The following is a 13,539-nucleotide window of genomic DNA, read 5'->3' as shown; positions in this document are numbered from 1 at the left end:
TTGAGGTGGAGTTTTGCTCTTGCTGCCCAAACTGGAGTGCAGTGGCACCATCTTGGCTCACTGCAGCCTCCATCTCCCAGGTTCAGGTGATTCTCCTGCCTCAGACCTCCCGAGTAGCTGGGGTTACAGGTGCGTGACACCATGCCCAGCTAATTTTTTGTATTTTTAGTAGAGATGGGGTTTCACCATGTTGGCCAGGATGGTCTCGAACTCCTAACCTTATGATCCTCCTGCCTCCTTCTCCCAAAGTGTTGGGATTACAGGTGTCAGCCACCATGCCCAGCCTGTATCTTTCTACTTTACATGTTTCTTGAAAACATTTTTCATTTTCTTACATTTAATCATTTAAACATGAATACATTTAGAGAATGAAAATTTCTTACATTTAAAAACTTTAAAAAGTTTGCCGGAAGGATTTAAGAGCTATTAAACCTATTTTGATTGGTCTTTCATAATGTATACTCCTCTCTTCAGAACTGGGAGGGTGGTAGCCATTTCTTTAAAATGCAGATGTTCAGGCCCCACCTCAGACCTGTGGAATTGAGCTTTCTCTGGATGGGGCCTAGGAGCCTGCATTTTCAGATAGACCCTCTCCTTGCCCGATGATTCTTAAGTGTACAATAGAGTTCGAGAGCTAGTTTGTTCCTTTTTTTTTTGGCCTTCTTAAAACCTGTTTTCTTTCAATAATGTGCTGTCTGTGATGGACACTGAATATGAAATATTCCTTTAATATTCGGGAATCATCCAGCTTTTATTTTTACTAGTAATTAGCTTCAAACAAATGAACATTTTTCAATTTATATTTGAATATAACATACACATTTTTGGGCATATGTTAGTGGAATAAAGGGAATATTCTTTTTCCTATCAGTAAACCTTGACACTCTGAAACACATGTTCAATGTCCACTGTGTGCCAGGGACTCAGACTTTCAGGTGGCGAGGTCGCCATTCAAAAAAGGCTGACACTTTTGTGGTTAATATATCTGTACACTACTAACGAATGAGCTAATGGGCAGCTTTATGTGAACAGCCAGTAATAGGCACTCAACGAGAGGAGTTGGTCTGAGGAGTCAAGAAAGGTTTTACCGAAGAGAGGACATTTGAGTTGGGCTTTGAAGGCTGACTACTTCATAAGGTGGATCAAAGCAAGGAGTGGCAGTTCAGTCAGTGGGAGTAGTATGATCAGTGACCTAGGGTAAGAAAGAATTTGCTGGGTTTGAGCAATCATCAGTAGTTCTTTGTGACCAATGCTTGGGATGTTTGTGGGAAGGTGGCAGTAGAAGATGAGGCTGGCAGGGTGGTATATGTAGTTCCCATTAGAGTTCTAGCAAGGCTTTATTGTTGATTTTTTTGATTTGGATAAAGGTCAAATTGTATACTGAAGAATTAATGCCTAGAAGACAATAAAGTTTTGGAAAAGAAACATTGTATAAAACCACTGAACTTAAATCATTATGGATTAGCATGGGAATAGACTAGTTGAACAGAAGTTTCATAGATTCTAGAATAAATGAAAATTCAGTATATGACAGAATTAGTATTTCAGTTTAGTGCAAAAGAATGTATTTTTAAGAGGTGATGCTGACACAACTGACCATACATTTAGAAGAAAGTAAAATTGGACGTTCCTACAACACTTTACAAAAGTAAATTCCAGGTGAGTGTAAAAGTTAAGTGTGAAAAATTGTACAGTTACGTTGCAGGAAAATCTAGGAGACTGCATATTCACATTAGGGTCATGTTTTCAAATATTTGGACTAAGACCTGTAATAATAAATGTATTTTCTATTGTGACCCAGATCATATGCATATATTACAAAGGAAACAAGTTTCACAGAAACATTGCTTAGCTTCACTATGTGTGATGCCCTTATTGTACATCCTGTTCTATCTAATTAAAACAGAAATACTATCCATAGCATTTATTTCATGTCCCACAGTTTGAAAAACATTGATAGTTTTGTGACCCACAGTTTGAAAAACATTGATAGAGGGGATGGGAGAGAGAAACCTTCTAAAGCCAGACTCAAAGCCAGAAGCTATAAAATAAAAGTAAATATTTGACTAGAACAATGAAATTTTATTTTATGCCTATCAAGTTGGCAAATAAATAAATAATGCTGATTTTTGGCAGGGAGTGGGGTAAATGAGAGAATGGCTCTTATCTGTTCCTAATGTAAATGGCAATTGTTATGACTTTTTTTGGTAAGCAATCTGGTAAGACCTAATAACATTAAAAGCACATATACCCTTTTACCTAGGAGTTTAACTTGAGAACTTATTCCATAGAAGTAAAAAGGACACTGCTTAAGGGTATATTAACAAGTATGCTTATTGCATTATTATTTCCTAGTGACGAAAAATTGGGGAATGAAGTGAATGCACATCATTAGGAGACTGGTTGAGTAAATTAGGCCATATAAATGCCATGGAATATTACTCAGCCATTAAAAAGAATCTGTTATTAGTAGGAAGGATATTCATGAGGTACCTGTACAATCCTAGCTATGCATGTATGTAAGTTATTTTAATATGATTGAACCCGGGCACAGTGGCTCATGCCTGTAATCCCAGCACTTTGGGAGGTTGAGGTGTGTGGATCACCTGAGGTCAGGAGTTTGAGACCAGCTTGGCCAAAATGGCAAAACCCCATCTTTGCTAAAAATACAAAAATTGTCTGGGCATGGTGACATGCTTCTGTAATCGTAGCTACTTGGGAGGCAGAGGCAGGAGAATCATTTGCACCCGGGAGGTGGAGGTTGCAGTGAGCCAAGATTGCGCCACTGCACTCCAGCGTGGGTGACAGCAACACTCCATCTCAAAAAAAATTGAAAGTTTTGAGTGGTGCAAAATATAGGAGGGAATAGACAAATGGGATCTAATTAAACTCCAGAGCTTCTGTGCAGCAAAAGAAACAATTGTTAGAATGAACTGGCAACCAACAGAATGGGAAAAAATTTTTGCAACCTACCCATCTTACAAAGGGCTAATATCCAGAATCACAAAGACCTAAAATAGATTTACAAGAAAAAAACAAACCCATTCCAAAGTGGGTGGAGGATATGAACAGACACTTTTCAAAAGAAGACATATATGAGGCCAATAAACATATGAAAAAATGCTCATCATCACTGTTCATTAGAGAAATGCAAATCAAAACCACATTGAGATACCATCTTGCCAGTTAGAATGGCTATCATTAAAAAATCTGGAGACAACAGATGCTGGAGAGGATGTGGAGAAATAGGAACACTTTACACTGTTGGTGGGAGTGTAAATTAGCTCAACCATTGTGGAAGACAGTGTGGTGATTCCTCAAAGATCTGGAAACAGAAATTCCATCTGACCCAGCAATCCCATTACTGGGTATATACCCAAAGGATTATAAATCGTTCTGTTATAAAGACACATGCACACGTATGTTCCTTGCGGCACTGTTTACAATAGCAAAGACCTGGAACCAACCCAGATGCCCATCAGTGATAGACTGGACAAGGAAAATGTGGCACATATACACCATGGAGTACTATGCACCCATAAAAAACGATGAGTTCATGTCCTTTATAGGGACATGGATGAATCTGGAAGCCATCATTCTCAGCACACTGACACAAGAACAGAAAATCAAACACTGCGTGTTCTCACTCATAGCCGGGTATTGAACAATTAGAACACATGTACACTGGGAGGGGAGCATCATACCGTGGGGTCTGTTGGGGAGGTATCTAGGGGAGGGACGGGGAGGGTGGAGAGGTTGGGAAGAGATAACATGGGGAGAAATGCCAGATATAGGTGACGGGGGGTTGGAGGCAGCAAACTACCTTGTCATATCTGTACCAATGCAACAGTCCTGCATGACCTGCACATGTACCCCAGAACCTAAACTACAGTTAAAAAAAAAAAAAAAGATGTTAACAGGGTTGTCTGTTAAGGAAGTAAATTATTTGGACAGGGAATGAAGCCTAACAAAAATGAAAAGGGTGAAAAACCACACTAAAACAGAAATCCCTGTAGCATAATATACTTATGCATTTGTGTAAGAGACTATACAGTGTGTATATATTTATACTATATGTATATGTATGTAGTATATATGTAAGTATTTGTATGTATGTTAATTTTAAAAAGCAAGGAAAAAATATGTGTGGAAATTAGTTGTCTTTTGATGGTGGTGGCTCCCTATCAGAGCTTTCCCTTTTCTCCCTTATATTGTTGAGAGTACTTATTTCAGGGGGACACCAGGATATCCTTTGGGGAATTCCTTATAAATCATGAGGAAACTGAGGCAATTTTAGTGGTCAGATGCATTTGTCCTTCCTTTGAATTGTGAGTGTCTTGTTAGATGTTGGTCCATTCCTTCTGCCTACCCATTTTCAGGGAAGGATCCAGAGGAGGAGGAGGGAGAGTACAAGATGTTTATAGGGTCACTGAAGGGTACTTGGGCCCAGAGTCCCTCAGATTCCAAAGGAAGCTGAGTAGATTGAATTGGATGGGAGGGAAAATGTATGGATTCCTGTGTATGGAAAGGAGAAAGAAAGATAGTTTGGGACCACACTGTTAATGACTTTGACTCTCATGCTAAAGAGTTTGATTTTCATTCTTTATGTCTGTGATTCTCAAATGTTGTATGCTCTTCTTTTTAAAAAATTCTTTAAGTATTTTTCTTTATACTTCAGTAGAGTTAGTCTTAGAAAAGTGTCATATGCTGTTGATGTTTGGTGAGCTGGGATGAGGTTTCTCAGGATAAAATTAAACAATGCCAGTCTCTTTCCAATTTAAGGAAAAAGTAGCTTTTGGGGATAGAACTTTTTTTTTCTTTTTTGAGTTGGAGTCTTGCTCTGTTGCCCAGGCTGGAGTGCAATGGTGTGGTCTTGGCTCACTGCAACCTCTGCCTCCCAGGTTCAAGTGATTCTCCTGCCTCAGCCTCCCAAGTAGCTGAGACTACAGGTGCCTTCCACCATGCCTGGCTAATTTTTGTATTTTTAGTAGAGACAGGGTTTCACCATATTGGCCGAGCTGGTCTCGAACTCCTGACCTTGCATTCCGCTTGCCTCGGCCTCCCAAAGTGCTGGCATTAGAGGCGTGAGCTACCGTGCCCAGCTAGGTATAGAACCTTTTAAACATTAATAATAACTATGTAGTTTGCTTAAACTGCTTGCTGGGCAAACATATTTCAGAACAAGTAGAAAGTGGAAGTTAACAGAAATGAATTGGAAAGGGGTAACCATCATTTATTCTTTTTATAAGTGTGGCATTTATGGTTGTAATATTTACGTTGCATTCATACGGATATGTTTTCTGCAGCTGACATCCCTCATATGTGCAGTAGACTTAACGTATCGTTTCATGGAGTATGTACAGTGTAGGCAAGAGCAGTACATGCCCTGGACAGTGTATGGAATAGGGAGAGGCAGCATGTGTCATGGCTAAGACCATGCCATGGAGCTTAACAGATGTGAGTTGAAAACCACCTCTGGCTAGGTGCGGTGGCTCACACCTGTAATCCCAGCACTTTGGGTGGGAGGCAGAGGTGGGTGGATCACCGCCTCAGGTCAGGAATTCGAGACCAGTCTAACCAACATGGTGAAACCCCGTCTCTTCTAAAAATACAAAAATTAGCTGGGCATGGTGGCATGCACCTGTAATTGCAGCTACTTGAGAGGCTGAGGCAGGGGAATTGCTTGAACCTGGAAGGCAGAGGTTGCAGTGAGCTGAGATTACACCACTGCACTTCAGTGTGCCTGGGCAACAGAGCAAGACTGTCTCAACAAAAACAAAAACAAAAAACCCTAGCTCCACCCTGTTACAACTTTGAAGCTTCAGGTAAGAAGCAAACCTTTCTGTGCTCTAGCATCTTCATCTGTGAAACAGGGATAATGTTACTGAATGTTTATAGGGTTGTTTTAGTGATATGAGTAGCATGTAGTAAATGCTTAATAAGTGGCAGCTCTTTTTTTTTTTTTTTTTTGAGACGGAGTTTCGCTCTTGTTACCCAGGCTGGAGTGCAATGGCGCGATCTCGGCTCACCGCAACCTCCGCCTCCTGGGTTCAGGCAATTCTCCTGCCTCAGCCTCCTGAGTAGCTGGGACTACAGGCACGCGCCACCATGCCCAGCTAATTTTTTTGTAGTTTTAGTAGAGACAGGGTTTCACCATGTTGACCAGGATGGTCTCGATCTCTTGACCTCATGATCCACCCGCCTCGGCCTCCCAAAGTGCTGGGATTACAGGCTTGAGCCACTGCTCCCAGCATAAGTGGCAGCTCTTAATATGTTTCCTGAAGAACACTGTGACTTCCCAGTGTTCCACTACTGAACATTTCATCACCACTATTGCGGAGAATGAAACAGTCTCAAATAATTTTTAAGTGCAATTTGAGGACAGTGCTGAGACATTGCAGGGATATGTATCCAGCAGCTAGTAGGTACTCTGAAACTGTTGACTGAAAATCTGGGTCTTAGTAAATTCTCCTGTCTTCCCCTTCCTACTTAGGCCATTCCATTCTCCCATGTTTTTCTATCTTGAAACCATTGAATTCGAGGGTTCCTTCATGCTGTGAATGTCCCGTTATCTAATCATGTTATTTCCCTGCCCAATCGCTGTTTTCTCCAGCTCTGCCCCAGGGCTTCTGAGGGCTCTTGTAGCTTCAGAGAGCTTCAGGATCTGCCTTCCTATCTAATCTCACCCTGAGGTTCTGGGACATTCCCAGAACATTTAGATACATTTTTTTCTGTCTTCAGAGGCAAGATGTTTGCAGCATTCTTTATCATACCAAAAGTCTATACATCTGTTTTACTTATTTCTATTAATTTTCAGTAGTATAATTTGACATGCATTTCTGTTTTGTCTTTTCAGGTGCCATTTGGATTGTACTTTAGTGGCACAATGTACTCTGAGTGGAGGTCACTGCATTTGGTGATTCAGAATGATAAAGGCCATACCAGTGTGCTGCACAGCTATCCAGAGAACGTTGGGCGAGAGGTGGCAAATGCTGTAGTCCGTCCTCTTGGGCAGGTGTTAGGTACCCCTTCAGTGGCTGGTAGTGAGAGTTTGTTAAAAACTGACAAAGAAGTAAGTGTTTCTAAATTTCATTCTATTGTAAGAAAATGCACATTTGTTCTTGAAGAATTTGTTTAATGTTGACTTTTTTTTTTCTTTTTTCTTTGAAAAGAGCTGTAATAGAATAACGTCAGCTTTCTAATGGATTTCTGCCCAATGTAGTGTGACTTGCAATTTTGATCTTGTTTGAGTTGAGGGCTGGGACTCAGAGTTTATGGAGGTTATGAGAAATGAGCTGTGCTGTGTTGCTGCTGGGACTTTTTACTAGTTATGGTTAATTCTCCACTTGAGCTAAAGGCCAAGACAGAGACTTCAGTATCAAACCGTTTCCCCAAAGCTCTAGCCTCAGTCTTCTGATTTCCATTTAGAGTGTGTTTAGAAGGCCTCATCCCTACCTCGAGATGGCCTCTGACTGAAGACTCATCTTATGTCGAGTTGAAAACGTGTATGCTGTGCTTAAGCTTTTCCCTGTTCCTGTCCCTACCTGCCCCTTCCTAGCTTCCAGGCTTAAGAGTGATGCAGAGAAGCCAAACCCTTCTGGCCTAAGCCTAGGTGATTGGAATTGGGGTTGTGTTTCTTTTTTTTTTGTCACAGAGTCTTGCTTTGTCACTGAGGCTGGCATGCAGTGGCATGACCACAGCTCACTGTAGCCTCAGTCTTTGTGGGGTCAAATGATTCTTCCATGCCAGTGAGTCCCAAGTAGCTGGAACTACATACAGACATGTGTCACCACACCCAGCTAATTAAAACAAAATTTTTTGTAGAGATGGTGTTCTCACTCTGTTGCCCAGGCTGGATGTTTGCTGTTTCTAGAGGTAGGGGCTCTTGGAATGGCTTGCCCTGAAGCTGGCCCTTTGTTCTTTCTTGGGTTCAGCGGCCTGGGCTGAAGTTAAATTGCCATTGGGAAGGTGTGATGGGGCCCTGAGAACGGAGTGATAGAGGAGCTTACTAATATAAATTCTGGCTAAGATGCAGGATTAAAACTTTGTCCCTTGTGTTGAAGAAGCTCATGCAACCTTCAGAGTTCATGTTTAGCAAAACCTGTACCCTATTTCTCAGACCCTTTTTTCTGTTTGCTTTTTGGTTTCTTATGAAGGAGAGATTAGACTTAGATATAAGACTAAAACTTGTAGTTCTAGGGGCAGTTATCCCTCAGCCGTGGGTCACTGAAGAGTAAAGGTCCTCAGCATTTTCTCTCTTCAGAAGACCCTAGATTTCTCCTTGAGGATTAGCACAGGCCCTAGTGGTTCTCCTGGTGCGTTGGGGATTCCTTATTGCCTTCTCCTGGGATGAGATGGTACATGAGTAGATAGAGGTGCTCTGGTACAGCCCTTGTTTTTCTCCTTTCTCACTGTGTCCTCTAGAATTACAAAATTAAATGATTGTGTGAAGATGTCACCAAAGATATCTTCTCCTTGGTTTTTTATCTGATAATTAGGGACCTGCAGTGTCTTTTAGAATCTCTTCTCATATGTGGCTAAATCTTGCTACACCCTGCTCCAAATTAGTCACAACTTCATTGTGCTGTTGTAGGCTTCTTTATTATTTATGCAGTTAAACCATATATTTCCTACCCTTAGCCTTTGTAGTTGCTTTTGAGCTTAAAAATTTAATACATATATTTATCTTGTTGGATTTGATTTTGGTTTTAAGCTTTTAAAGTCTTTTTGAATCCTGAATTTCTGTCCAATAAGTTGGTCATCCTTTTTAGCTTTGTGATGTCTACAGATGATCAACATATAATGTTTTTTTTTTCCCTTAAAATCTTAGCAGAGACTTTGGCATGCCACTAAGCACCTTTTTCCAACATGATCTTGACACATTAATCTACTGTTACTCTGTCATGTGATATCTTGACCTGTTGTAAATCTAGCCATTCTACCATTCTCTGGGCCATATGTTTCCATCTTGTCCACAAGGAGATCTTGGGTCTGTTCAAATTTCTTGCCAATACCCAGATACCCATTTGCCAGAGAACTCTGTTAATGGCATGGTGAGAATAGCTTCAAATTTCTAGTTGGAAGACCAGGGTTCAAGTTTTCAGCTCTGCTTTTTATAAACCAGTGACTTGTGCCAAATTGCTTAATCTTGCTAAGCTTCTGTTTTCTTATGTGTAAAGTAAGGATAGTTTACTCTGTCTACACAGGGTTATTGTGATGGCTAGGTGGTATTTATGAAAGTGCTTTGCAAACTGCAAGGACTACATCGTTGTCAGCCCTCTAAATAGTAACCCTATTAATAAAAGAATGAAGCTCATTTGGCATGACTTGATCTTTTTGAGTAAGTTGGGTCTTGGATCATGCTTCTCTTTTTTGTTGTTGTTGTTGTTTTTGAGACAGAGTTTTCGTTCTTGTTGCCCAGGCTGGAGTCCAGTGGGGTGATCTCGGCTCACTGTAACCTCCACCTCCCAGGTTCAAGTGATTCTCCTGCCTCAGCCTCCCGAGTAGCTGGGATTACAACACCTGGCTAATTTTGTATTTTTAGTAGAGACGGGGTTTCTCCATGTTGGCCAGGCCAGTCTCAAACTCCCGACCTCAGGTGATCCACCCGTCTCGGCCTTCCAAAGTATTGGGATTACAGGCATGAGCCCAGCCTCATGCTTCTCTTTTATAAGTGTTCACTGATTGCTTAGTAATTTGTCTCAAAGTTTTGTTTGGAATTCACTTAAGCTTTCCAGTTTACAATGTCTGGAATGCAGTTTCCTCTTTTTTTTTTTGCAAATTAGGGTTTCTCATAGATGGAGACATAACTGGTCAAGTTACTACATGACAGAATAATAGTAGACTAATGTGCCAAAATCATTTTGGAAAAAGGCGCCCAGTGGCACCTTCTAGTTGGAAGACCAGGATTCAAGTTTTCAGCTCCACCTTTTATACACCAGTGACTTGGGCCAGATTACTTAATCTCTGCAATTCTTTATGACTGCAGGCAGTGGTTCAGCAGTCTCTTAGACAAGTTCTCTCAGTCCCTAGGATTTGATTCAGGTAGGTCAGGAGGCTGAGACTCATTCAGTGCAGCTAAATGCCTTGTTAATATCTTACCCAGCTTCAATCCTTTCTCAGCTGTGTTTGTTCTTCATCTTAAGTACATTTTTTTTGGGGGGGGGGCATAGAAAACAGTTGTAAAATTAGAGTCAAACAATTCATCTTTCTTCCTGTTATTTGTTCATTTGCATAATCTGGAGATGGAATGTGACCGACTATATGATTTTCTAAATGCTACATATACTCATACACATTAAGTGGAGAAAAAAAACTCTAAAATGTTCTGTTTTTGCATCTCTAATCTCTATGGAAAATTGAAATGATCTATATTTACTTTTTAGTTCACAGAGCAAATAATAATATTATCTAAAGGGTAAAAACCAGCATAGGCTTAATATTTAAAAATAAGTAATTTATTTTCTTCTTAAATCCTTTGCTTGGGAAATTGTATGTTTGATATGTGAAAAATGCATTCTCTAGAATAAATCTGATATTTATACTGAGACGAATATACTGTCAATTTAGGGGCTTTTTGCAGTAAAAGAGGTTAACATTTTAAATCAGTCTACTGAGATAGGCATGCATAATAATTCTATGTGGATATTTTCTTTTGTCTAGGTAAAATGGACCATGGAAGTAATTTGCTATGGACTGACCCTTCCATTGGATGGAGAGACTGTAAAATACTGCGTTGATGTATATACAGACTGGATTATGGCTTTAGTGTTGCCGAAAGATTCTATTCCATTGCCAATTATTAAAGAGCCGAATCAATATGTTCAAAGTATACTAAAACACCTACAAAATCTTTTTGTACCAAGGTAAGCTATACCTGCCTATCTTGCCCATTAACAGGGTCATAGTAAAATATTCATAAATGTTACTGTAGTATAAGGAGCTGATTTCATTGTTCATCATCTGAACAATGATTCCATGTGTTCAATTAAAGATTGTATTAATGTGAATGTTAGGAGAGATGGGCTTATATAATGTTTACTAGGAGTTTTTAACAGTTTTAAACTCCTAGTAAACATTATATAAGGTTTACTTTATAGGTTTTCTTTAAAGGTTTTTGGCTTTGCTTCTAAAATCTCGTAACTGTTAGATATTAAAATACTGTAACATCTTTCCCTTTTACTCAAAAAAATATATGCTTTTGCCTATCACAATTCTTGTCTCTCTTTAGGCTAAAGACAACTAGGGAAATGCATCTACCTTAACAGGCATCTTTCCTATGAGAGAATGAAGACACTTGAAATTATTATGGGCAAATTTATTTTAAGCCAAAAGATACCTCTTGATAGTTTGTTACTGATTTTTTTTTCCATATTCTGAGGCAAGGGCCTTAAGTATCATAATGTAGGATACCTTTAAGGAGCAGTAGGGCATGTCTCCGGTTGGTAAAGTTCTGGTTAGGGTTTTTGGTCTGTCATATGGTGAGGGACTTTGAAAACCAGCTATGTAAGTTTTAACTTTATAAATATAGAAGGACGATTACTTTGGAAAATCTGAATTAAAAAAGAAGTCTCCATTAAGAGCTCTGGTCTGTAGGCTCAGGGGTAAACAGCATGAAATGCCTGCTGTAGTGTGGCTCCTGAACAGACTACTGTTCTTAATTCCACATGAGCGCTGCTCTTTAGCCAGACTCACACATCAAACATTCCCCTAAGACCTCTTAAAGGTCTTTCTCATCATGATGTCTTTTTGTCTTCTTCCTTCTCTCCATCACTACATCTCATTCTTGTGGGTTCTTTAAATCTGCCTTGTGAGGAGAAGTCCTACCTAACCACTCAGTCCCACAGTGATTGCACCTGCTCTGAACCCGTATGATACTTTCTGCATCACTCTTGTACCTCTCACTGTTTTGTTGATTATTTTTTAAAATGTGTGTCTCCTTTCCCCATCCAACCAACTTGAAGGCAGGAACTGTGTTGTCCATATTTTAGGCTTCCACAGTACCTGCGTCAGTATTGATGTTTTAGTACTTAGTACTTATCTGAGGTGTGAATTAAATGCATGTTGCTAGTATTTATTAATTTCAAATGGAATTAAAAACAGGAAATGGGCTGGGCACAGTGGCTCACACCTGTAATCCCAGAAAGTTGGGAAGCCAAGGCCCATGGATCACCTGAGGTCAGGAGTTCGAGACCAGCCTGGCCAATATGGTGAAACTCTGTTTCTACTAAAAATACAAAAATTAGCTGGACGTGATGGCACGTGCCTATAATCCCAGCTACATGGGAGACTGAGACAGGGAGAATTGCTTGAATCTAGGAGGCAGAGGTTGCAGTGAGCTGAGATCGTGCCACTGCGCTCCAGCCTGGGTGACAGAGTGAGACTCCATCTCAAAAACAAAAACAAAAATGCAAATGAAACAGGAAGTGTTTAGCAATACTTAGAATATTGTTTATAAGCAGATTCTTCTAAAATGGTATAATAGTTGTAATGCTTTCTTGTTATCTTATATAGCAGACTACTGGGCTTTTCTGTGCCTGGGACAGTCTCATGAGTAGTATTGTCACTGTGTCTCTTTCTTCTTTGTAACACCACTACCTCTCAGTGCTCAGTTAATTTATATAGATGAAAAAAATTAATGGCATTTGAGTTAATTAGGCCTGCACCTTTAACTTTACTCTTTTGAGAACATGACTACCTTATAAATTGTTTTGCTATTTAGTAATTACCTTGTTTTCTCAAAAGTGTGTTTGCATAAGTGTTAGTAAGTTCTGAGAGGGTACTCAACTGAGAATAAGAGTTCTCTTCCTGGCCAATGTTTTAGGAAAATTAGCTGAATATTTTCAATGCTAAGTATTGGTGTTATGATCTCATCTCCCATTATTTGAAGTTTTAGTTATTTATTTGATTCTGATAGTTCACAAAACTATCATCTAAGTTTACTTAATTAGTTGGTTTTATAAAAATTGACATTCAAATTAGAGGGAACTGCCTTTACCATTTTGTTAGAGATTATGTCAGAAAGAATGTAACTTTTCTCTTTTGCCCATCAGTTTGATTTTTATCTGTAATTGAGTGAAGAGTAAATCATCTTTTAAAGTTGATTAAAGTTTTGATTGCTCACATATACTATACTGTACTTTATTATTATTTTTTTAAGATGGGATTTCACCATGTTGGTCAGGCTGGTCTTGAATTCCTGACCTCAGTTGATCCGCCCACCTTAGCATCCAAAGTACTTGGATTACAGGCGTGAGCCACCATGCCCAGCCTATACTGTACTTTAAAAAAACATAATATTGTTCTAAAGCAGGGTTAACAAAGAGCCCGATAGCATTTTAGGCCTTGCAGGTCATATAGTGTTGTAATTATTCAATTATGCTGGAATGGCATGAAAGCAGCCATAGACAATGTGTGAATGAATGATCATTACTGTGTTCCAATACAACTTTATTTACAATATGGATAGCAGGCCAGATTTGACCCATTGGCCATCATTCACTATCACTCTTCTAAAGCAGTTTTTTTTTTTTTTTTTTT

The 13,539-nt window shown here is 39.5% G+C and overlaps 1 protein-coding gene across 1 annotated transcript in view; it reads left to right on the top strand.

The window, feature by feature from the left end:
- RALGAPB (Ral GTPase activating protein non-catalytic subunit beta) overlaps positions 1-13,539 on the top strand; it is a 102,162-nt gene that overhangs the window by 10,878 nt on the left and 77,745 nt on the right. The window contains exons 2-3 of the mRNA XM_037734420.1: positions 6,857-7,072; positions 10,663-10,865. Coding sequence (XP_037590348.1) covers positions 6,887-7,072; positions 10,663-10,865 — 389 coding nt within the window. The 5' untranslated portion in view covers positions 6,857-6,886. The remainder of the gene's footprint in view (positions 1-6,856; positions 7,073-10,662; positions 10,866-13,539) is intronic.

Source organism: Cebus imitator, unplaced genomic scaffold, assembly GCF_001604975.1.
Source record: "Cebus imitator isolate Cc_AM_T3 unplaced genomic scaffold, Cebus_imitator-1.0 Scaffold18, whole genome shotgun sequence".
Classification (NCBI taxonomy): Eukaryota; Metazoa; Chordata; class Mammalia; order Primates; family Cebidae; genus Cebus; species Cebus imitator.
This window is presented reverse-complemented; position numbering and strand designations above follow the sequence as displayed.